At 46.2% G+C, this 27241-nt stretch overlaps 1 protein-coding gene across 1 annotated transcript in view; it reads right to left on the minus strand.

Moving 5' to 3' along the window:
• The window catches only part of GLI2 (GLI family zinc finger 2), a 315208-nt gene that overhangs the window by 67972 nt on the left and 219995 nt on the right, over window positions 1-27241 (minus strand). The window contains exon 4 of the mRNA XM_063934031.1: window positions 7976-8172. Coding sequence (XP_063790101.1) covers window positions 7976-8172 — 197 coding nt within the window. The remainder of the gene's footprint in view (window positions 1-7975; window positions 8173-27241) is intronic.

Genomic DNA, 27241 nt, shown 5'->3' on the forward strand with positions numbered 1-27241 from the left:
CCATGGGGATTATACCAAAGCTCCCAAACGGGTGGGAGAGTGCGGATGACTCTGCAGCACCGAATGAGAGAACTCCAGGTCCTCCTCAGTCAGGGTGTGCCCCTGACCAAGTAGCAGCTCGGCAAAGTTGTAAAGCCGAGACCCCTCAGGCAGCCGCCCAAGATGAGCCCACTTCCTTGTGGAATGGGCTTTTACTGATTTTGGCTGTGGCAAGCCTGCCACAGAATGTGCAAGCTGAATTGTACTACAAATCCAGCGAGCAATCGTCTGCTTAGAAGCAGGAACACCCATCTTGTTGGGTGCATACAGGCTAAACAGCGAGTCAGATTTTCTGACTCCAGTCGTCCTGGAAACATATATTTTCAGGGCCCTGACAACGTCAAGTAACTTGGAGTCCTCCAAGTCCCTAGTAGCCGCAGGTACCACAATAGGTTGGTTCATGTGAAAAACAGAAAACACCTTAAGGAGAAATTGAGGACGAGTCCTCAATTCTGCCCTGTCAGAATGAAAAATTAAGTAAGGGCTTTTATATGATAAAGCCGCCCATTCTGACACACGCCTGGCTGAAGCCAGGGCTAATAGAATCTTCACCTTCCATGTGAAATATTTTAATTCCACAGTGGTGAGTGGATCAAACCAATGTGACTTTAGGAAACTCAAAACAACATTGAGATCCCAAGGTGCCACTGGGGGCACAAAAGGAGGCTGTATATGCAGTACCCCTTTTACAAACGTCTGAACTTCAGGCACTGAAGCCAGTTCTTTCTGGAAGAAATTCGACAGGGTCGAAATTTGAACCTTAATGGACCCTAATTTTAGGCCCATAGACAGTCCTGTTTTCAGGAAATGTAGGAACGACCCAGTTGGAATTCCTCTGTAGGGACCTTCTTGGCCTCACACCACGCAACATATTTTCGCCAAATGCGGTGAAAATGTTTTGAGGTTACATCCTTCCTGGCTTCGACCAGGGTAGGGATGACTTCATCTGGAATGCCCCTTCAGGATCCGGCGTTCAACTGCCATGCCGTCAAACGCAGCCGCGGTAAGTCTTGGAACAGACAAGGCCCCTGCTGGAGCAGGTCCTTTCTTAAAGGTAGAGGCCACGGTTCTTCCGTGAGCATCTCTTGAAGTTCCGGGTACCAAATCCTTCTTGACCCATCCGGAACCACGAGTATCGTTCTTACTCATCTCCTTCTTATGATTCTCAGTACTTTTGGTATGAGATGCATAGGAGGGAACACATACCCTGACTGGTACACCCACAGTGTTACCAGAGCGTCCACCGCTATTGCCTGAGGGTCCCTTGACCTGGCGCAATATTTGTCTAGTTTTTTGTTCAGGCGGGACGCCAACATGTCCACCTTTGGTTTTTCCCAACGGTTTACAATCATGTGGAAGACTTCCCGCTGAAGTCCCCACTCTCCCGGGTGGAGGTTATGCCTGCTGAGGAAGTCTGCTTCCCAGTTTTCCACTCCCGGAATTAACACTGCTGAGAGTGTTATCACATGATTTTTCGCCCAGCGAAGAATCCTTGCAGTTTCTGCCATTTCCCTCCGGCTTCATGTGCCGCCCTGTCTGTTTACGTGGGCGACTGCCGTGATGTTGTCCCACTGGATCAATACCGGCTGACCTTGAAGCAGAGGTCTTGCTAAGCTTAGAGCCTTGTAAATTGCCCTTAGCTCCAGTATATTTATGTGGAGAGAAGTCTCCAGACTTGATCACACTCCCTGGAAATTTTTTCCTTGTGTGACTGCTCCCCAGCCACTCAGGCTGGCATCCGTGGTCACCAGGACCCAGTCCTGAATGTAGAATCTGCGGCCCTTTCATAGATGAGCACTCTGCAGCCACCGCAGAAGAAAACACCCTTGTCCTTGGAGACAGGGTTATCCGCTGATGCATCTGAAGATGCGATCCGGACCATTTTCCCAGCAGATTCCACTGAAAGGTTCTTGCGTGAAATCTACCGAATGGGATCGCTTTGTAAGAAACCACCATTTTTCACAGGACCCTTGTGCAATGATGCACTGATACTTTTCCTGGTTTTAGGAGGTTCCTGACTAGCTCGGATAACTCCCTGGCCTTCTTCTCCGGGAGAAAACATCCTTTTCTGGACTGTGTCCAGAATCATTCCTAGGAACATTAGACGTGTCGTCGGAAAAAGCTGCGATTTTGGAATATTTAGAATCCACTCGTGCTGTCGTAGAACTACTTGAGATAGTGCTACTCCGACCGCCAACTGTTCTCTGGACCTTGCCCTTATCAGGAAAGCGTCCATATTTCTTTTAGGAAGAATCATCATTTCGGCCATTACCATGGTAAAGACCCGGGGTGCCGTGGACAATCCAAACGGCAGCGTCTGAACTGATAGTGACAGTTCTGTACCACGAACCTGAGATACCCTTGGTGAGAAGGGCAAAATTTGGACATGTAGGTAAGCGTCTCTGATATCCAGTGACACCATATCGTCCTGGTTCGCTATCACTGCTCTGAGTGACTCCATCTTGATTTGAACCCTTGTATGTAATTGTTCAAATCTTTTAGATCTCACCGAGCCGTTTGGCTTCAGTACCACAATATAGTGTGGAATAATACCCCTTCCCTTGTTGTAGGAGGGGTACTTTGATTATCACCTGCTGGGAATACAGCCTGTGAATTTTTTCCCAATACTGCCTCCCTGTCGGAGGGAGACGTTGGTAAAGCAGACTTCAGGAACTTGTGAGGGGAAGACGTCTCGAATTTCCAATGTACACCTGGGATACTACGTGTAGGATCCAGGAGTCCACTTGCGAGTGAGCCCACTGCGTGCTGAAACTCTTGAGATGACCCCCCACCGCACCTGAGTCCGCTTGTATGGCCCCAGCGTCATGCTGCGGACTTGGCAGAAGCTGTGGAGGACTTCTGTTCCTGGGAATGGGCTGCCTGCTGCAGTCTTCTTCCCTTTCCTCTAACCCTGGGCAGATATGACTGGCCTTTTGCCCGCCTGCCTTTATGGGTACGAAAGGACTGAGACTGAAAAGACTGTGTCCTTTTCTGCTGAGATGTGACTTGGGGTAACAAAAGTGGATTTTCCAGCTGTTGCCATGGCCACCAGGTCCGATGGACCACCCCTTTATAAAGCAATACTTCCATGTGCCGTCTGGAATCTGCATCACCTGACCACTGTCATGTCTATAAACATCGTCTGGCAGATATGGACATCACATCTACTCTTGATGCCAGAATGCGCATCTCGCATATATAGAAATGCATCCTTAAAATGCTCTATAGTCAATAAAATATTGTTCCTGTCAAGGGTATCAATATTTTCAGTCAGGAAATCCGACCAAGCCCCCCCAGCGCTGCACATTCAGGCTGAGGCGATTGCTGGTCGTAGTATAACACCAGTATGTGTGTATATACTTTTTAGGATTTTTTCAGCTTCCTATCAGCTGGCTCTTTGAGGGCGGCCGTATCTGGAGACGGTAACGCCACTTGTTCTTATAAGCGTGTGAGCGCCTTATCCACTCTAAGGTGTGTTTCCCAACTCGCCCTCACTTCTGGCGGGAAAGGGTATACCTCCAATAATTTTCTATCGGAGGAAACCCACGTATCATCACACACTTTAATTTATCTGATTCAGGAAAAACTACAAGTAGATTATTCCCACCCTACATAATACCCTTATTTGTGGTACTTGTAGTATCAGAAATATGTAACACCTCCTTCATTGCCCTTAACATGTAACGTGTGGCCCTAAAGGAAAATACGTTTGTTTCTTCACCGTCGACACTGAAGTCAGTGTCCGTGTCTGTGTCTGTGTCGACCAACTGAGGTAAATGGGCGTTTTTACAAGCCCCTGACGGTGTCTGAGACGCCTGGACAGGTACTAATTTGTTTGCCGGCCGTCTCATGTCGTCAACCGACCTTGCATCGTGTTGACATTATCACGTAATTCCTAAATAAGCCATCCATTCCGGTGTCGACTCCCTAGAGAGTGACATCACCAATACAGGCAATTTGCTCCGCCTCCTCACCAACATCGTCCTCCTACATGTCGACACACACGTACCGACACACAGCACACACACAGGGAATGCTCTGATAGAGGACAGGACCCCACTAGCCCTTTGGGGAGACAGAGGGAGAGTTTGCCAGCACACACCAAAAACGCTATAATTATACAGGGACAACCCCTTATACAAGTGTTTTCCCTTATAGCATTTTCACATATGTAATCATATCGCCAAATAAGTGCCCCCCCTCTCTGATTTAACCCTGTTTCTGTAGTGCAGTGCAGGGGAGAGCCTGGGAGCCTTCCTCACAGCAGAGCTGAGCAGGAAAATGGCGCCGTGTGCTGAGGAGAATAGGCCCCGCCCCCTAAAACGGCGGGCTCTTCTCCCGGAGTTTGTGAGATCTGGCAGGGGTTAAATACATCCATATAGCCTCAAGGGCTATATGTGATGTATTTTAGCCATAAAAAAGGTATAATACATTGCTGCCCAGGGCGCCCCCCCCAGCGCCCTGCACCCTCAGTGACCGCTGGTATGAAGTGTGCTGACAACAATGGCGCACAGCTGCAGTGCTGTGCGCTACCTTATGAAGACTGAAAGTCTTCTGCCGCCTGTTTCTGGACCTCTGGACCTCTTCAACTTCGGCATCTGCAAGGGGGGTCGGCGGCACGGCTCCGGGACGAACCCCAGGGTGAGACCTGTGTTCCGACTCCCTCTGGAGCTAATGGTGTCCAGTAGCCTAAGAAGCAAATCCATCCTGCACGCAGGTGAGTTTACTTCTCTCCCCTAAGTCCCTCGTAGCAGTGAGCCTGTTGCCAGCAGGACTCACTGAAAATAAAAAACCTAACTTAAACTTTTATTCTAAGCAGCTCAGGAGAGCCACCTAGATTGCACCCTTCTCGGCCGGGCACAAAAATCTAACTGAGGCTTGGAGGAGGGTCATAGGGGGAGGAGCCAGTGCACACCACCTGATCCTAAAGCTTTTATTATTGTGCCCTGTCTCCTGCGGAGCCGCTAAACCCCATGGTCCTGACGGAGTCCCCAGCATCCACTTAGGACGTTAGAGAAAGATATATACGAGGATATAGCCTTTTAACCTAAATAGAATAGGAAATGCAATATAACTCGATGGACTACTAGTCTTTTTTCAACCTCACCAACTATGTTACCATGTTACATTGTCTCCCTCAACAAGACTCCCAGGGGTATATTTACTAAGGTCCCGATTTTGACTGATTTGGTGTTTTTTCTTCAAAGTGTCATCTCGGGAATTTACTAAACAAAAATCTCGGCAGTGATGAGGGCATTCGTATTTTTTTGGAAGTCAAAGAAAAAAAATACGAATGAATACACCGTCAGTCAAATACGCCTGTTATTTGATACAACTCGGTAATTTACTAAAAATTCTATTTCACAAACACTGCCGGCAATAGCCAAACACTGCCGTGAAAAAATACAAATCGTAAAAAAAAGCAGTTTTAAAACAGACCTGCTTTTTCTTACAGTGTTCTGATAGTCATGCACGGATCCATGAGATCTGTGCATGTTTATCAGTGGGAAGGGGTGGGAAAGTGTTTAAAATCAGAAAAAAAAATTGCGTGGGGTCCCCCCTCCTAAGCATAACCAGCCTGGGGCTCTTTGAGCCGGTCCTGGTTGTAAAAATATGGGGGAAAAATTGACTGGGGTTGCCCCATATTTGAACAACCAGCACCGGGCTCTGCGCCTGGTCCTGGTGCCAAAAATACGGGGGACAAAAAGCGTAGGGGTCCCCCGTATTTTTAACACCAGCACCGGGCTCCACTAGTCAGAGAGATAATGCCACAGCCGGGGGACACTTTTATCTTGGTCCCTGCGGCCCTGGCATTAAATCACTAGCTAGTCACCCCTGGCCGGGGTACCCTGGAGGAGTGGGGACCCCTTAAATCAAGGGGGTCCCCCCTCCAGCCACCCAAGGGCCAGGGGTGAAGCCCGAGGCTGTACCCCCCATCCAAGGGCGGCGGATGGGGGGCTGATAGCCAAGTGTAAAAATGAAGAATATTGTTTTTTGTAGCAGTACTACAAGTCCCAGCAAGCCTCCCCCGCAAGCTGGTACTTGGCGAACCACAAGTACCAGCATGCGGTGTAAAAACGGGCCCGCTGGTATCTGTAGTACTACTACAAAAAAAATACCCAAATAAAAACAGTACACACACACCGTGATAGTAAAACTTTATTACATACATGCATACCGACACACACATACTTACCTATGTTGACACGAGGCTCAGTCCATGTAGAATCCACGGGGTACCTGTGAATAAAATTATACTCACAACAATCCAGTGTAGATCGGTCCTCTTCTACTTGTAATCCACGTACTTGGCAAAAAAACAAGCCGACAAACCCGAACCACGCAATGAAAGGGGTCCCATGTTTACACCTTTCCCCGACTGCCGAGACCCCCCGTGACTCCTGTCAAAGAGGGTCCCTTCAGCCAATCAGGGAGCGCCACGTCTTAGCACTCTCCTGATTGGCTGTGCGCTCCTGAGCTGTCAGTCAGGCTGCGCACGGCAGAGATACAATGTAGCGCATAGGCGCTCCATTGTATCCAATGGTGGGAACTTTGCGGTCAATTTTTTCCCCATATTTTTACAACCAGGACCGGCTCAAAGAGCCCGAGGCTGGTTTTGCTTAGGAGGGGGGACCCCACGCAATTTTTTTCTTGATTTTTTTACACTTTTTTTTTTTTTTTTTAAAGGTGCACAATGAAGCCCTGCACGGATCTCACAGATCCGGCCGAGATTCATTGTGTTAATGTTGGCAGTGTTTAACTATTCACTCCCGTAAAACACTGGCCGAAATTACGAATGACATCGACATCGGTAAAAACGAAAATGCAGAATACGACAGCATAGTAAATGTGGCGTAAAAAAATGTAAAAGTTGCAAATTCACACATTCGATGTCATTCGTGTTTAATCTCCCTCCAAATCGACACATATACGAATTTTAGTAAATATACCCCCCAGTCTCTGTCTTTAGTCTTCTTTTTCCGCCTTTTGTTTTTCTCCTTTCGCTTATATACCTAAAAAAAAAAAGTTTTCCCTCCTTTACCCACTGACTGGGACATTTTCTCCTCAGCTTGTGCCTTTGCACATCTGATTACCGTCTTAGGGGTCTATTTACTAAACCTTGTATGGAGATAAAGTCACTGGAGATAAAGTACCAGCCAATAGGCTCCTAACTGTCATTTTTCAAACACAGCCTGTAACATGGCAGTTATGATTGGCTGGTACTTTATTTCAAGCGACTTTAACTCCATCCAAGGCTTAGTAAATAGACCCCAAAGTCTCCTTCTGTCTAACAAGATATATCTCTTTATCTTCATTATTTTGTGTCTGCTTATATTTACTTAATTTGGTTTGGGATCCAAAACCTGGGCCACAAGGTCATTTAAAGTGGATTCAATTGGTAAATGTTCCCTTATTACTGAATTTTTGTATACAGTATTTTGCTTAGTATAAAGGGTAATCAGGTAGTGTCAGGAAGGACAAGTGGCTTTGGACTCAAAAGATGTCCACTCTACCCTGATTTAATGCAATATCATATAATGGCTACATTGTTATATGTAAAGCGTAAAACTTAAAGTAAAAAATAGTGATGGTACAGCACTAAAACTTCTTTGATGGTGCAGTGTGCCTTGTTTCGCCCAGGGCACATGACTTTCATGAGTCATGAGCTCAAAATTAAAATAAACAAAGTTTCAAATTAATATAATCCAAGTGTATGTCAGCAAAATTTATTTTAAGTGTGTCTGCATCATATAAATTGTTTTTGAACTTACCCTGAAAGCCTATTTTCAGTTTCTTACAGTATGTGTCCCCAAACATTTTGGACATAGGGAGTATAACACAAACAATGTTATATAAAAGAGTTTAGATAGGAAGAGCAGGAAAAATTAGTGGCGGTAGGGAAGTGGGGGATAGAGGTGTACACCAATTAACTTACCTTCAGCTGGGCTGAGCCCCCTGGCTGCAGAGATCATGGACAAGGTGGGGCTACTGTGGACAGACCTCAGGTAATGTTCCATGTGGGGACTCACATAATGGTGAGCGTGGCTGAATTCTGTGGTGCTCACTGGGTGAGGAGACAGGCGGATTAGGGAGATGTCAGAAATAACAGGACTTCCACTGAGACTTGGGGGGCTGTGAATGGAGCAGACAAAACATGAGTTAGTGTTAAAGGTACATAGAATATTTGGGAGACAATGATCGTTCAACCTTATTTGTTCTGTACCTTCAATGTACATAGACGAAGTTGCTGGAAGGACTGTTCATATTGATGGTTTTATTACATGTTATGTAGGCAATTGGCCTGTCTCATATTGCCCCGACAGCCATAGCGTGATGACTTGCCTTTCCATTTTCTGACAGCTTCCCCCCTCATCTGATCTGATAAGGCCATTCTCATTAGATAACATACTCTAGTAATAACATACTGTATAGTACAAAATAAAAGTGTACAATACATGCATTGTAGAAAGTCGTTCTGGGAATGTAGTATATCAACTCACCGGTAACTGTGATATTACTTAAAATGCAGCCTATACATTCACTATGAGCCAGGGGTATCACTATGAATGCTGCCTACAGTATCCTAAGTACCTGGCGATTGTTATCATTAGTGCGGATTCTTCCCTAGGGTTCAAGCACCTGCTGGTTATAAGCCTATCAGGCACGTGACTGCCTTTGTTGTTGTTATACATGAGATGCTTTTGCATGAACACACCCTTATTATACACGACGAATGTTTCACTCCTCTTACCGAATTCTGCCTCTATATTTATAAGCATTGTAATCTCACTTCTTCCTTCCGTACAAGTAAAACACAACATATAATGTAATAGATTGTCTGTCCAGTCCTTTGTTGTCTGCATAAGAGCACGCCATTTATTGCACAGACACTCATACAATATATATTATAAAATACATTAGGTCAATCTACAAAGGTTTGTAACACATTTTGCAATTCAGCGGGCCAGATTCAATTAGCCTTGATATCTTACCGTGCGAGGAAAAGGTTTGTAGCCTTGGACTTTTATGCCTGGAGTTAATCAATTATAAGCCCTTTTCTTCATGTGGAAATCTGCAGCTATCGCACGACACCCACAGATCCCAGAATATGCAACCAGTGCTATGGGTTAACGTGTTTGCGGCAGCTGCGATAAGGGGATAAAGCCCAATTTAACACGGATTTCTGTCCGTGCCCCAGGAGGAGGCAGCTTGCCGGCTTTTCATGGGCTATAACTGAATAGCTCTGGGCACTGTCTGTTTCAAGATTGAATTCAACCCAAAGTTTTCATGTTCTGCAAAATGTCCTTTATACTTTATAACCTGGAGAATATTTCAATATACACACACACACACACACACACACACACACACACACACACACACACACACACACACACGTAAATACTACAAGTAGTCCAATTTAGAAGTAATAAAAGGAGCTGTTACAAGGAGAGCACAGTAGTCTGGAGGGATGGCAGATGGCACTAAAGCGTAAGGGGCAGTTGTAGTGTAGAGAGTCCAGAAGACTGCATGTTGGCACAAAATCATACCGGTGCCCAGTTGTTTTACACAGATGTAAAGTGAAGCTGAGCAGCTGGAACCAGCAGAACTGAGAAATTAATGGGAATTAAATGGGTTGTAGCAACATCACCATGTCTATCACACTTACGGGTCTGGGGGAACTAGCAGCTACTAGTCCATAACTCAGAAATGTTATATACGATCATAACAGAACTCTGCAATCTTATGTTACACTATACAGAGTCTGACTGAAAGGTTAAACAATGGCTCCAGAGATACAATCTAGGAGACTTCACACCCAATCTCTCTCATTACCTCTATACTAGAGTCCCTTTATACTGTAATCCTTTCAGTTAAGCCATTTTATATTCTACACTCTCAAACGGCTGAGATGCTGCCCATAGGAGGAATCGGGTGACATAACTATCATCATCAACAATCTTATATTGCCTAAATAAATAACTGATAATTAAAATTAAATGGTAAAGCAGTATATACAAATCTCTTATAAGATCATAGAACTACACCCAAAACATTTGACCTAGACAAGTGCTGTGTTACAACAACAGTAATAAAAGTGACATATAACCAGTGTCGGACTGGGGCATGAAGTAGTGTTCACTCTAGGCTGTTTTAGCAGGGCGCCGCACCCTGCCCGTTTTTTAGCAGGCAAAACCCGCCCTGCCCCTTTTGCGGCGCGCTGCTAGAACAGCTGCCCGCTCCCTGCCCTCCCGGCGTGTATAGATGCCGTGCGCATGCGCGCGGCATCCATTCACGCATTGGGAGAGGGCTGGGGGAAGCCCAGCACCGACGGAGGTGCTGGGCACGCCCCCAACAGTGACGTCGCCGGCCACAGACGCTCTCTATAGTAGCGTCTGTGGGCCGCACCGCCCCCTAAAATGACGTCGGCGTGGCCACGCCCCCTAATTTGCGTGGCCACGCCCCCATTTCGGACGCGCGCGGCGAAGCCCACCGGAGTCCAGCGCCCTGCCCCTTTTCACTCCTAGAGTGAACACTAATGAAGGGCCCACCGGGGGATGCTGTTGTAGGCGCCCATGCTTAAAGGTCATGGTATGTCGACCAATACGCCGATCCTCTGTAACAGTAGGTAAGAATAAAACTTCCCTCCAAATTCCTTGACAACTTTGCTTCCTGGCTTCCTCATTTCCTCTCTTCTGACATTCCAGCCATTATCCTAGGTGATTTCAACATCCCTGTAGATAACCCCACAAAATCACCTGCCTCTAAACTCCTTAACCTCACCTCTTCTCTTGGTTTCTCCCAGTGGACCTCCTCCCCCTCCCATGTGAGTGGAAGCTCACTGGATCTGGTCTTCACTCACCGCTGTGATCTTTCTGATTTCTCCAACTCCCTGTTCCCCCTCTCCGACCATCACCTGCTCACTTTTAACCTATCTCTATCTGCTTCTCCATCTTTACCACCTAAGACTACCATCAAAAAGCGTAACATTGAGGCTATTGACACCACTTCCCTATCTTCCCTGCTTGACACGCTGCTCTCTCCTATTCTCTCTCTTTTCTGCTCTGAACAAGCTTCCTCTAACAGTAGCTGTTCTCGGGCCTCTCCTTTTCTCTCTCTACACATCCTCATTAGGTGAGCTCATTAGCTCTTTTGACTTAAAATATCTCTACGCTGATGATACTCAAATCTACCTTTCCTCCCCTGACCTCTCCCCTGCTCTCCTCACTCGTATCTCCAACTGTCTCTCTGCTATCTCCTCCTGGATGTCCCAGCGCTTTCTTAAACTTAACATGTCGAATACTGAGCTGATCATCTTCCCTCCCTGCCGCATAACCTCACCTCCCACAATTTCATTATCCATTGATGGCACAACTATCTCTTCTAGCCCCCAAGTGCGATGTCTCGGAGTAATCCTTGACTCCTCCCTCTCCTTCAAACCACACATTCAGTACCTCTCACAAACCAGCCATTTCCATCTCAAAAACAACTCTAGGATCAGACCCCTTCTCACTCAGGACGCTACTAAGACCCTCATCCACTCACTGGTCATCTCCAGATTGGACTACTGCAATCTCCTCCTATCTGTACTCCCTCAAAAATGCCTTTCTTCACTCCAACCTATCCTCAATGCTGCTGCCCATCTCATCTTCCTCACCAAACATACTACATCCACATCCCCTCTCTTGCAGGACCTTCACTGGCACCCTTCCCATTCAGAATCCAATTCAAGCTTCTCACAGTCACCTACAAAGCCCTCACCGACTCTTCTCCCTCTTACAGCTCTGACCTTATCTCTCTTTACATTCCCACCCGTCCTCTTTGCTCTGCTAGTGCACGCAGTCTCTCCTGCCAACTGATTACCTCCTCCCACGCCTACCTACAAGATTTTGCACGTGCTGCTCCCTATCTGTGGAATTCTCTACCTCTCCACATCCAACTCTCCACCTCTCTACAAAACTTCAAACAAGCTCTCGAGACCCACTTCTTCACCAAACCCATCCAACTCTCCTCCTAACCCTCTTGTCTATGCTCAGTGTCTACCCCTTCTGTGTCACCCCGGTCTGTTAGCACCTCACCTTTTAGATTGCAAGCTCGCAAGAGCAGGGACTTCTTTCCTCATGTGCCTTTCCTTTTCTTATTTACACAATCTTATACTCCTTACTCCCCTTGATGACACCTAACCCTGGGTTTTCTATATGTTCTATATTGTCTTGAACTGTAAGTGCTGTTTTCTTGTTTGCTCATTTAATAATAATAATAATAATAATAATTTTATTTATGTAGCGCTCTTTCTCCAACAGTACTCAAGGCGCTTAACAGATACATAGCATAATATAGTACAGAAAATTATGAAGTACATTTTCATAAAATACAGAAGCATGAAGATACTAAAAGGGACATTATGGAAATGCTTCAGTAAACAGGAAGGTCTTGAGTCTACTTTTGAAGTATTCTATAGTTGGAGCCTCTCGCACTGTTCGGGGGAAGTGAGTCCATAGAGTCGGAGCCGCATGACTAAAAGCTCGACCCCCAGATGAATTACGGGAGATTCTAGGTACTGCTAAAAGTCCTTCATCTACAGATCGCAGTAATTTGATTATGTACTGTGTAATGGGCGCTGCAGATCCCTTGTGGCTCCATATAAATAAAGGATGATAATAATAATAATAATAATAATAATCATTTCCAGCCAGAAATGATGTAGAGGTGCTGGTTTCTGGGAAAACCGGCCATATTGAAAAGACAAGAACTGGCTAGACAGCATTGCGATGCATACCTCATGCTTCCAATCTCTATAACGGATTATTCATTCTCACTTTACAGCTGCACCACCCTCATATTCCTGGTAGATGAGAGGATAATCTGAGCACAATTATTTATTTATTTATTACACTTATTTATATTGTGCCAACAGATTACACAGTGCTTTACAGGGAATGTTGGGTTACTAACATCTGGAAACCCACACAAGTAGCACTGCTTTAGCTAGAACAGAACCCATGGCCCAAGTGCAATGAAGCGGCAATTCTAACAACTCTACCTCTGCGTCGCCATGCAATGTTTAGCAGATGGAAAAGTAAAGGTGTAGTTTGAAGGAGGGAGAAGGGAGTAATTTCAGAAGAAAAACAAGTGGCAGATAATAAGATAAGAAACATACAGCACATTTTTGGATACAGGAAAGTAATGAAACCAATTCTGACGGAAATAAACATGTTAAAAAGAAATATAATTGTGCTTTGATACTACATAGATTTTAATATGAGCCCTAAATATTATAATGTGAGCTCCAAAAGCTTTTACCTTCCTATAGAACGCCTTAAACTCACACATTTTATATTACTATACAGTCTGTTATTTGTGTATATGTGTACAGCTCATTTTAATGGGGTTTAATGATTTTTTTTTGTATTACAGGTATTAATTAACATTTTACATTTTCAGTAACAACAGAAGACTGGGGGGATGTAACAGACTGACTTGCAGGGTATTGCATTTCCCTAAAGGTGTATACACACGGTGAGATAAATCTGTAAGATTTTGACTATATAGTTAAAATCTTAAGGAAAGTTAGTGCACATCTCAAGGTGTTAGGCAGCTTGCGATACCAATTATATCCAGAAGCGCACTCCTGCAGGGTCGGTATGGCAAGGCTAGCTAGACTGTACAGGCAAGTCAATCTTGACTATCTAGTGTACTATCTAGTACAGAGTATAGTCAAAATTGTCACTTAAGGGAAGTACTGATGGGAGAGATGTGTGCTGAGCGATCTTAACACAGACCGCTCTACACACATCTCTCCCCCCGCTCAGCACAGGGGGGAGAGATGTGTGCAGAGCATACACACGACAGATCCCTGCTTAAAATCTAAGCAATCTAGTCAGATTGCTTAGATTTTAAACACGGATCTCTCCGTGTGTACCCCCCTTTAGTCAAAATCGTACAAAGACAAAATCGAGAGTACAGATAGTCAAAATCTGTGCTATCTAGGCTCTGGGGGAGTTCAAGGGAAATCGCATAGTCAACATCAGGCATAGCAAGGATCTCACCGTGTGCATTTAATTCATCAGATTAATTGCACCTATTGCAAATTGCAACACACTTGCCGGCTGTTAGAAATGTCAGAATTAAATAAAAAGTTCCCGTCATCCCCTTTTTCTGTGCTGATATTTATGAGGATGCAGCTGATCACTTTAATGGGAACCAGTGATATCAATGAGTCCTAAGGAAGCACAACAGCTGCCTCACCTATGTGTAGGTGATGAGCCATGTTATATCCTTTTACCAATGACACTATCTTTATAAATTTCAAGGCACATTAAAGCCTTGACTTTACTCTGCTATGTTGTTGCATTAGAACTTAAAAACAAACCTGCATTCTGGTGATAGTTTTTACCGGACAAGACTGGGCTATTGAAGGAGACAAAATGTGACAGATAGAATCCTTCATTTGTCGCTAACACTCAGTCTGGTTTTCATTTGCAATGATAAATGTTAAGTAGAAGCCAGAGAACAACGGTCAGTAAACAGAAGTATGAACTTCCGTCTGAGCAAACAAGAAAATGTGTTCTGTGTTTTAAGAAAGCAAAGCTTATTTCTGTCAGTAAATATATTCATAGCAAATTGGGAAAGCCAGTTTCCACTTTATAAACTGGAGCTGCCTCCAAAAATGTAACATATTAACTCAGGGGTTCTCAAACTGTTTACCATGGCACCCTGGGAGGCCTCAGAACACTTGCAGGGGTGCCCGGGATTGATGGTACAGGACAAATGGTAAATGTAATAGGGGAAACCAGTGCTGGTGGCTGTCAATCATACATATGTGGACAAAACACAAGCAAATCTTGTCCCCAACCACATAACTGATAATTAATATAAACCCAATTTACTGAATTTATTATTTTTTTCTAAGTTTCTCAGTAAGAAACGTTTGGTCTAGGGCTGCCATGACTGATACTAGGGCGCTGTGGTTCGGAAAAGTTTGGGAGCCACTATATTAACCTGTAAATCCGAACACTTGGGAGCTTTTTCTATTATACTGTACATTGAGATGGATGTGGATCATAGTTGTCGACTCTCTGAGTCGGCCTTACAGGAGGGAAAGGTCACAGGGGCAACTGTGGGGGACTGGCTCCATGAATAGTACCATCTCCTCCCCACCTCTGAAAAATGCAGCAATTAATTACATATTGCAGCGGGAGGCGGGACCACGCTACAAGATTATCCTTAGAGCCAATAAGATGGATCTACTGTATAATCCCCTTCCTCACATTTTGTATCTGCAGAACATTCCTCTGTCTATAGACACATTAGTATTTAGTGCAGAACATCTCACACAGAAACATGGAAAACGCAGTACATTAACACGTGAATAACACATATTTCTGCTTACACAGTACTTTAATGGGGATGAGGTCAGGATCCTGGCAATAGAAATCCTGACAGTCAGAATACCGACAGCGCAAGGGCGTAGCTACCATAGGGGCAGAGAGTGCAGCTGCTATGGGGCCTAGGGCTGAGAGGGGGCCACCTTCCCTGTCAAAGTTACATGTGTTATTTACATTTTTCTGCCATTGGGTGGTACGTAGGGGTCCATTCAAACTTTTTCCTTGGGGCCCCACAATATATCTAGGTATGCCCCTGGACCTGCTCATTGTAGTGCGGTATAAAAGGCCATTGTCGGCATTCTTGCTGTCAGGATCCTGACTGGCGGGATTTTGTACCCAACATCTTTAATGTAAAATGAAAGTTAGATATTCTGATAAATTAGCCATGCATAAAATTATCACATAATGCCGCAACATGGTTTTACAGCTGCAGTTGTTACAAGAAATGAGCCTCTGTCTATGTAACATATACCTGTACTTACACAGAAACAGAGATCATTGCTCTCCCTTCTACCAGGGACACAAGTTCTTTAACACTGCAGATGAGAACTAAACAACCAAAATGATATGTTGTAAATAAAAGTTGTTCTATTGCTTACATTATTATTCCCTAAACCTGGTTTTAGCACTTGCCTAATATCTGAAGCATTTGCCAGTCTCACCTACAGCTTTATTTCCCTCCTCCCTCCCTCCAGCTACGAAGATTACGTATTATCCCATAAACCACCTGGAGCCGCTATGTAAGCATGCACTGTATGAGATGTAAAGTATTTTAACGAATGAAAATATGCCGTAATTGCTTATAATGAGAATATCATTACCAATATACGTATAATTCATTTCATATTTGCAGCAAGAGCTTATACCATTTACTCAGCAAATATCTAAATGAATACATTTCTAAATTATTTTTAGTAACTCATGTAGACCTTTTTCCATGTCGACCTAATGACCATGTCGACCAAACGTGGTCGACCCAATGTATGTCGACCTACCTCATGTCGACCTAATGACCGCCATCCACTCTTATCAGAGATTCATTTTACATTTAATTTACTGTACCATAGATCTCTGCTTTACTGTAAAAGTGGACCATGCTGTGTTTATATTATCCTGGAAATATAAAAATTGCATTAAAACATTTCAACAACCTGTATTTACGCTCTCCATGTTTTGTGCTAATTATCACTTTCAGTCAGATAACAATTGTTAAATTAATGTAGATTGTTATTTACATATGTATTGTAGCCTGGCTCATCTATCCCATGAAGCGTACGTATGAATGTGCGCATGCATCGCAGGTACGACTCAGTGCACCGGGTTGCAACCATCCACCACCGCGATTAGGCACTGGGTCGGTATACTGACCTCCGGGATCCCCAGCGCCGGTACAGCATACCCAGCTCTGTAAATATCCCTTACCTACTAGCATCTTCTCAATGCTGCTCTCTATGGAGAGATAGACGTCCACGTCTGAGGTCACACATTAGCAATATCGCAAATTAATTTTAAAATTTCTAAACGTCACACATATCAGATATATAAATCATTAGGTTAAGCCGTGTGACATAATTACTCTATGTACTAAGGTGGATCTATAATTTCACCCTCTCTTGTGTTTACTGTATTAAACATGCAAATACACACTAATTACCCATTGCAGCTTGATTACTTCTAATTTACTGCAGGCTGAATAACATTGTAACAGGATGTAATTAAGTGCTTTGTTCAAGCTTGTACTTTCTGTAATTATTTGCTAGCATGTGTAACACAAATGACATTTCCCCTGTGTAAACACTGAAGAGCCCCTCACCATGTGGCACATTCCTTATCGGAGAAATAACCGGGTGATTATTACATACAAGCAGTAATAAAATAGCCAGCTAAGATCTGTAAGGAAACCGTTTCTGTACCAGATGACGCTCTCTATAGGCTATATGTAATAGTCTGTGGGTTGTGAAATTTAGCTGCGAGTTATGAAGTGACAATTTGTTTAAGGAAAAACGGGGCTGGTTTTGCTGTAAAATAATAATTGCTGATTTAAATCTTGTGGCGTAATTTTGGTACTTGTCATACTTAACTGGCTATCACAGCACATTGGCTCTAAATGTGGCAATATATATACCACTTTCACAACAAAGGGCCTAATTCAGGTTGGCTCCCACAACGTGATCCAACCGCAAATATTGCTAAAAGGATGCAGGCGCATGCACAGTGCCCGTCCTGCACATGCACCGGCATTTTCTGTGGGGGGCCGAGAAAATGTGGACGCCTCTGTCTGTCAATTAAAGCATTGTGGAGGTGGCGCCAGGCAAACGGGGCGGCTTTGTGGAAACGGGGGGCGTGGGCGTGATCACAGCGGCTGCGTAATGTCACATGCAGCTGCCTCAATCAGTAAGATGGTGGTGGGCCTCCTGCAGGTGCGGGAGGAGGCAACCTTAATTTAATTTCTTCGATGTGACCAAAATTTCTGTTTCGTCAATGGGGGGAGGCGACCCCCAGCATGAGTACAGAAGGATTGCAAATTCTGCTAATTAGAAGAATTTGCAATCCTTACTGAATTAGGCCCAAAATCCCGGGCCCAACCCGGGATTTGGAACTCGGTTCCAATACGGGACAGGCCCTGTTCACACTGCGGCTCCAACCCGGGTTATTTCTGGGTTGGCGCCATTTGCATACTGGTGCAGTGTTAACTGTTCTGCCGGCGCTTGGAGATGACATCATGATCCGGCTCTCCCTATGCTGTAAAAGGGTCCAACCCGGCTCGCTACCCAAGTTAGTTCCTGGGTCACTGGACCCAGGTTATTTTTCGGGTACCCTTTCACAGCGAGTCATGACCCATTAACCCGGGTTGAAGCGGCGGTGTGAAAGTGATATTAGTTTTTATTTATCATCACACGGTTGCCAACTGGACCACAATGCTCTTACTATTCAGTACTTACTGTGCCATCTATCTGCAGTAATCTCTTCAATTGCCCATAAAAACATGTGACATAAGCAATAAAGGGGGTAATTCAGATCTGATCGCTGCTGTGCGTTTTCGCACAGCGGGCGATCAGATCCGAACTGTGCATGCGTATGCACCGCACTGTGCCTGCGCGTCACATGGCTGCAACGGGCATCGGTGCCCAGCGCTGGAATGTTGTGAAGAATCCATTCGCATGGGCGTTCGCAAGGAGATTATATAACAAAATGGTGAAACCAAGTGGCGCAACTTTACACATTCAGTGATAACAAATTGGCTTACACAATAATGATGTACCAAGTACTTCCAAACTTCATATAGATAGTCATACACTTTCCCTTGGAAAATGAATACTAGAAATAGAGAGGAAAACAAAACATAGCGCAATCCTATTGATAAAACATGTCGATCTTTATTTGTTACTGGTCCCACTCACATGAATATGCACGATTCCACTTCATAAATATGTTGGACACATATTCTCCATATTTATGAAGTGGAATCGTGCATATTCAGAATTCTGATTTCTACATGCAAATTTGCTTGTTCCGTCACGTGAGTGGGACCAGTCACAAATAAAGATCTACATGTTTTAGCAATAGGATTGCACTATGTTTTGTGTTCCTCTCTATTTCTAGGATTCATTTTCCAAGGGAAAGTGTATGACTATCTATATGAAGTTTGGAAGTACTTGGTACATCATTATTGTGTAAGCCAATTTGTTATCACTGAATGTGTAAAGTTGCGCCACTTGGTTTCACCATTTTGTTATATATTGTCTATTAAAACCACGGTGAAGATTTATCTGTGGGACTAAGGGCTGCTACTGACTTTAAGCACATTAGAGGTCTTCACTTGCTTTTACTAGGTTCGCAAGGAGATTGACAAGAAGAGGCCGTCTGTGGGTGGCAAGTGACCGTTTTCCGGAAGTGTTCGGAAAAACGCAGGCGGCTCAGGCGTTTTCAGGGAGGGTGTCTGACGCCAGGACCGGCCCCGATCAGCAGGAATCATACAGAAAGAGTAAGTCCTGGGCTGTGCACACACAAAATCAGTTTGTGTAGCTCCGCTACAAATGCGATTGCACACATGCACAGCGATTTAACCCTCCCTCTGTAGGCGGCGACTATCTGATTGCAGGGCAGCAAAAAACGCATCCCAGCGATCAGATCTGAATGACCCCCAATGTCTTTAATTCTAGATGTTGGCATTATTACATTTGTAAATAAGCCTTTCTGTGATGCACAGATGAAACGCCCTGCAGAGTCAATAAAAGGACCACAAGTGACTGCTCTACAATCACATAGGCCTGATTCAGAGCTGAATGCATTGCCCCCTAAAGAGTCCGACGTTACTTACTAGTTACACAGAGTGTGTGCCCAAAGGCACTGTTGATAATGATATGCATGGCATTAGAAATGTCTTGGAAAAGTGCAGGGCGTTCCGGTCAGTGACTGGGAAGTGGCTACACAGACACATGGAGATGCTCCCTCTAATGAGTGTGTAAGTGGCTGTGTACAGGGATGGAGAAACTGCACCTGCTATAGACGCACCAAACGCTATTTCAGCACCTATGGACACTGACAATGGGCATCTCAGTCCTTGCAAGTATGTACACCAGGAAAACCAGGGAAGGGCTTTGTAGCGGAATTTGCATAAAGGTGCCAATAGACACCTCCGCGGCTTCGCCTATGTCCATCTCTGAACCAGGCTCTTAGGGTCTTACTCAGGTTGGATTGCAAAAATTTGTCAGATTATCAAACGACATTGCGCACGCGTGAGCAAAAATAGTGACACAAAATTGCATACGGCTAGTGATCGCAATGCAACCGCTGTTTGACTGACAGGAAGCAAGCCGGCATTTCTGGGCATAAACCTGGCATTTTCTAGGTGTGTCTGAAAAAATGCAGGCGTGTCCATGTGTTTATAAGGAGGGCCTCTGATGTCAGCGATGACCACTTTCAGCCGCTTGTGTCGCAAGAATTGTGGGTGCCCGAATCCCTCCTCCAGCAGCCGCTTTGTTGGGGGGTGAAGCAGTTACCGGGCACAATCCAGGTGTGTCCTTGACTCTAGCCTCACACTACCGTGCGGTGCCATGGTGCTGCATTGGAGCCAGCACTCTGATCCGCCTGCCGTCGGCCTCCTCTTCAGCCTGTGCCTGGGTCCACGGGCCTTACACGCGGTGAGTGACCAGAGAGCCCTGTGCCTTATGTACGTGTGGCACACTCTACACCCCTCAAGCTGGTATGTGGCCCCCTGTGTGTGTGAATGACACCTTGTGCCCTCCTGCCCCCCCCCCCCAACCCCATGTGTGTGGCCCCTCTACCCCTGTCTTATGTGTGTGTGGCACCCACTACCCCCCTTTCACCTTGGTGTATGGCCTCCTGTGTGTGTATGACACCCCCTGTGTGTGGCCCCTCTACCCCATCTTGTGTGTGTTTGGCACCCACTAACCCCCTCACTCTGGTGTGTGGCCCCCTGTGCCCCCCTGTGTGTGTTTGCCCCTGCCCCCCCCACCCCCTGTGTGTGGCCCCTCTCCCCCCTGCCTTATGTGTGTGTGGTACCATCTACCTCCCTTCACATTGTTGTGTGGCCCCCTGCACCCTGAAAATGTCTGAGAGCCTCTGCCTGCTGCCAGTATCCTGCATAAACAGGGTATATATATATATATATATATATATATATATATATATATATATATAAAATAACTTTTATTTTAGTCCATGGGGGCCCCATGCTCTTTAGTACCCCTGGCCTCCCAAAGCCTTAATCCAGCTCTGATCCTTACGGGATGAGGTCTTTAGTACACAGAGCACGAAGGTGTTTATACTGATGATGTCAAAGGTAAGTGTTCTACCTGTGACATGAATTCTGAATGTATTACACATCTTAGCAGCAAGGTGCCTTAGTAACTGCAGATGAAATTGGAAAGTCCTATGCTGCCCATACACTAGGTCGATACTGTGTACGAATACACAATATCGACCTATCATTCGACCCACTGCATGCACATCGTGCATGTTAATGAGTGCGAATATGATACGATGCGTGGCCCCGCGGGTCGCATCAGCTGATCAAATGTGCTGTACATATGATCAGCCGATCCAAGCCCCCGGCAATTGCGGAGGTACGATAAATTGTATGGTTCAAAAGCGTGCCTGGCGGCTGGCAGAGGGATCATTAGTACGACCCGCATCTAGGTGGTCATTCCGAGTTGATCGCTCGTTATTTTTTTTTCGCAACGGAGTGATTAGTCGCTAATGCGCATGCGCAATGTCCGCAGTGCGACTGCGCCAAGTAAATTTGCTATGCAGTTAGGTAATTTACTCACGGCATTACAAGGTTTTTTCTTCGTTCTGGTGATCGTAATGTGATTGACAGGAAGTGGGTGTTTCTGGGCGGAAACTGGCCGTTTTATGGGAGTGTGTGAAAAAACGCTACAGTTTCTGGGAAAAACGCGGGAGTGGCTGGAGAAACGGAGGAGTGTCTGGGCGAACGCTGGGTGTGTTTGTGACGTCAAACCAGGAACGACAAGCACTGAACTGATCGCACTGGAAGAGTAAGTCTCGAGCTACTCAGAAACTGCACAGAGAAGTCTTTTCGCAATATTGCGAATCTTTCGGTCGCAATTTTGATAAGCTAAGATTCACTCCCAGTGGGCAGCGGCTAAGCGTGTGCAAAGCTGCTAAAAGCAGCTTGCGAGCGAACAACTCGGAATGAAGGCCCTAATGCGGGTCATACTAATGAACGGCCAGCATTACATTAAATTCACCTTTACCTCAGCTTTGTTGTAGGCGAATGATATTTCTTGACAATACTATTTAAATTGTACAGCATTGAGTAATATGTTGCATTTTTAGATATTAAAAATTCAAAATAATCCTAAAGTATCAGAGACTATAAAAAAAAACATTCAGAGTATTTTTTTCCATTAATGCAGCTATTAGTGCCACAGGGAAGCCAGTAGTGCCAGTAGTAATGTAAAATGCTGCTACTTTTGCAAATTCTTACTATTAATAAAGGATAATAATACAGTTAACAAATAATGAATCTAAGGGGACATCGGGTTCTTTTGTTCCGCTTGTAATATATACACCTCTGACATACAAGAAGGATCTTTCTTGTATCAGGACTCAGGAGGGTTGTATTGCTTCAATACTCTGTAACGCGATGTAGTTACAGTGCCAAGACACCCACAGAGTGGGAATAGAACCTGTGACGAGCGCAACTCGCCCTCTTGCCAGCATTCCGGCCGCTGGCATCCCATACCCAACGCTCTGTAACTACCTGTGGAACAATTTTTTATAAATAAGTAATAGAACATACAGATTCAGGTGACCCGATTTATACAGTTTTGTGTAACATGAGCATGTACAGTAAGTTAGCTTCAATGTAATCTTTAAATGCAAATGGTGATCCATTTAAGATGAAAAAAGGGCGGGGGCGTGGTCTGGCTGGCAATGGGAGAGGAGGCACTTCCTATGAGCTCCTGCTAACTGGCCTATATAAACTTTAAATAATACCTTTTTTGGTGCCCTGGTGTCCCCTGCACTTACCCCACTGCCTCTGCTCACATCGGCCCGGCCAGGGGAAGCGTGCTGCGGAGTCGGAGGGCGGCCTTGGCTGCCCTTGCGGATTGTGGCCTTCCCCCTCCTGTGAAGCCGGGGCCTCGATTTCGGCACGTCGCGAGGCTGGGCTCCGGAGCTGTCTGCGGGAACCGGGACTCTCATCTCCCCCCTTCCGGACCGCTGGTAACAGCCTATGGTGGCCTCATCCCCTCTGCGGGTCCCTCCGGTGGAGCTGTGCAGCTGTTGAAACGGGCCTACGGCCCCCCTGCTACCTCCGGCCGCCGCGGCCTACCACGAAGCCCTGCAGCCGGGACCTCGAGTTTGGGGACGACCCGGCCGTGAGCTCCGGGATCGGAGCGCGGCCGCGACGGGCTCCCCGGGACTCCGGATCTTCCCCCTATGTGTGGCTGGACGCCCCATAGCACTTACAGGGAGCCTCTGTGTCACAGGCAGCCCCCACAGGGGGTAAAAGAGGGGAGAGAAGCAGCTCTGTAGGTGCTGCGGCGGCCATCTTGGATACCTGGGGCTCTAGCTGGAGAAGGCTGTGCACACCTGTATGCAGCCCTAGAAGTCTCTACAGCACATCAAAAAAGGCTGCATTGCCTTCAGTACCCAGCCATCCTGGAATACTGTGAGTACCTGCTGCTGCCACAGCACCCATTTCTTATTTGCACCCCTGCTCCATAGAAGCCCACGACAGGAGCCCAGAGTCGCCATTTTACTTTCTGGCACTCAGCCAGGGTAAAGATAAGCCGCACTATACCACACACTCCTCACCCCTGCAGGAGTACAGATTCTGTTTACACTACCGCCCGCATTGGCGAAGGCTATGGAAGTGCTTTAATACCAACCATGTGTGCCCGGGCCACTGAATAGGGGATTGGGCTGCGATCTGCCCCGTCGGCGCCTGGAAGAGTCACGGCCTCAGCGTTATGACACTCGGATCCACACATCCCAGACTTATTCTTAAGATGATTCTCAAGATGATTTAACGCAAAATAATAAAATACTACATGTGCCATAGCTAAATGGTTGGACTCCATATATAACACTCTGGCACCCTACCCCCAGCTCCGCGGTTGGAGGATCGGACCTGACCGGACTACCCGCTCATTAAACGGACTCTGGCCTGTGTCCCCCCATCAATAATTTTTCTTTCCTTTTTCTTTTTTACCCCCACCCTCCCTTTTTTTGATATATGCCACTATGTCCAAAAACAAAAAAGCAACGCAAGCTCCGACTAACTTCTTTGGCTCAAGGTCTAAGGGCCCACAGAACCCCACCATGGCCGTAAGCTCCCCCCCCTCTCCGTGTTCGTCGGAAGCGGGTATCGATCCTCAGATACAGGCGGTCATGTCGAGCCTACTGGAGGGAGTGCAGTCCGCGTTCAAGCAGGAACTCTCGAACGCTATAGCTGAATTTAAATCGGACCTTACAGATCTCGGTAACCGGGCGGACGGATTGGAAACAAAGACGGACGATCTCTGCCGCTCCCAACACCGCATTGACAGTGAACTCGCTAGATTGCACGAGGAAATGGAGACCCTCAAAGAGCGACAAGAGGACCAAGAAAATCGCTCGCGTAGAAATAATCTGCGCATACGCGGCGTTCCAGAATCGGTCCTCGGCTCATCGCTACCAACATTCTTGAGAGAATTCTTCACACATTTGGTACCGGACCTTACGGTTGAAGAATGCCTCTGCGATAGGGCACATAGAGCACTCCGGGCAAAACCATCTCCCGCCCAACCGCCCAGGGATGTTATTGTCCGTTTCCATTATTTCCGCTCGAAGGAGAAAATTTTGTCCTCCGTTCGAGATTCATCGGAGATCCTGTTTAAAGGCACGCAGCTGCAGATCTTTCAGGACCTGGCACCCTCCACTATCCAAAAACGGCGAGACCTCCAGCCGGTCACCCGGGTCCTGCGACATCACCAGATCAGATACAGATGGGGATTTCCCTTCCACTTACACGTTTCGGTCAATAACTCTGTTCACTCGGTCAAGACCTTAACCCAAGGACAGGAATTGCTGGCAAAGCTAGATCTCCTCCCAACATCAGCTGTAGTTGACATGGCGGCCTCATCATCTAAACCGCCACACCCTCAGTCCCCTCTTCCCGACTGGACACGGGTGACCCGACAGCGCAATGTGGACAAAGATCCTCCCTGACCTGGGGAAACCCCCCGATGTGGATAGTGCACGAACTGTTGGTGTGGCGCCTCCACGACTCGAAACGAGTGAGAGCAGTGGAAGATTCGACCTCAGTTCAAAAACCAGTATCGTAACTATCCTCGGTTAATGCTGTTACAATCAAGTTATAATTGTTTGCACCCCTGTGGTATTCCCCCCCCCTCTCCTTCAAACCCCCCCCTTTTTTTTTCTTTTCCTTCTCTCTTGCCAAATCCCCCCCCCCCCCCCCCTCCTCCCCTCCCCCTCCTTGTTTTTATGTTTGCATTTTTGTTGTCTGGACACAGTTCTCAATGTCCTATATTATATTATGATTGCTAGAGATGAAAAATGGTCATAGCCATTCTCAGCCCTTGTGGCCCGGGTGACTCACACCCTCTCACATGGTAGCTCAGTTACCCCCCTATAATCCCTTACTGTTGTTTACAATGTTACTTATTCAATGCTTTTTCCTAGCGGCCCCTGAATGGGACCCACAACCTCAGGGATCTGCTTGACCTTCCCGCTCCTTCTCTTGCTTGGCCCAGAGGGGTGGCCTTCGCCTGGCACAAATTATAGCTTGCTGGACTATACTTGGCAACATGCCATATTCCCCCACGTAAATAACCATGTCCCTTAAAATATTCTCGGTCAATGTAAATGGCCTGAACTCCCCTAGGAAGCGTACCGTGTTCCTGAGTGCTTGCAGACGTGAGAAAGTTGACATAGCATTCCTGCAGGAAACACACCTCACCGGTCCCCACACCCGGCTTAAGGGCAAATGGTTCTCCCAGTCCTATTTTGCCTCGGCAGACTGTAAAAAACGGGGTGTGGCCATCTTAGTGCATCGTAATATCCCGTTTATCCACTCTAGGACAGTGACAGACCCAGATGGACGGTTCCTTATGGTAATGGGTACCCTCCGCTCTAAGGCTCTCACTTTGGTCTCCACCTACGCCCCCAACCAAGACCAATCTTTGTTTTTTGATTCTCTCTCTAAACGCCTATCACGAGAAGCACAGGGAAGCATTATCATGGGTGGTGACTTTAATACCATAATCGACCCCTTGCTAGATAGATCCGGTCCTCCGCCTCACGCTTCCATGACGACCCTTCCTCGGGCCTCCCGCACACTTACCGTCACCATGAAACTCCACGGCCTCTGTGACACTTGGCGTTCCCAACACCCCCACACCAAAGATTTTACGCACTTCTCAGCTCCACATCAACACTACTCCAGGATTGACATGATCCACATCTCCTCTGCCCTAGTGCCACTGATCTCGGATACGGGCATTACACCACTGACTTGGACGGACCACGCTGGGGTCTACCTCCTTATAGATATATACCGCGCGCCTCGTAGGAAATACAAATGGCGTCTTGACGACTCGCGTCTACAACACCCCTCTGCACTAGAGGAAACTAGACTAGCGATCACACACTACTTCACCGAAAATATGTCTCCCGACATCCCACTTAATATCCTTTGGGAAGCCCACAAAGCCACGATTCGCGGCGCCTTATTAGCAAAATCGTCGGCAATTAAGAAAAAAGCTGCGCAGGAGATAGCCTCCCTCGAATCAGAAATAGCCACCTTACTATCCAAACATAAAGCATCCCCCGACCCCTCTTTGCTCACTCAGATAGATTCCCTCCGGGGACAACTCAACACCCTTCTATCAAACCGCGCGGCACTAATTCTTCGGAAACTGCAACAACGCTTTTACGACAAAATGGATAAAATAGATACCCTACTAGCCAACAAACTACGTCGTAAGCAGGCGCTGGGTGCAATAGATAAATTGTACTCGTCACAAAGGGGAACCTATACATATGACCCTGAATTGATGGCTGAAGATTTTCGCCTGTTTTATAGCTCCCTCTATAACCTACCTGACCCGCCCCTGCTGTCTCCTGACGGATCTGGGGGAGTGCGCTCATATTTATCTGATACCCCCCTCCCAACCCTATCTGACAATCAATTGGAAGCCCTTAATAGTCGAATCTCGGAGGAGGAGACAATAGCCGCCATACGATCTATGCGCTCGTCGGCCGCTCCAGGTCCGGACGGTTTCACAGCCCAATATTATAAACTCTTCGCGAAGGAACTG

Source organism: Pseudophryne corroboree, chromosome 7 (assembly GCF_028390025.1).
Source record: "Pseudophryne corroboree isolate aPseCor3 chromosome 7, aPseCor3.hap2, whole genome shotgun sequence".
Classification (NCBI taxonomy): Eukaryota; Metazoa; Chordata; class Amphibia; order Anura; family Myobatrachidae; genus Pseudophryne; species Pseudophryne corroboree.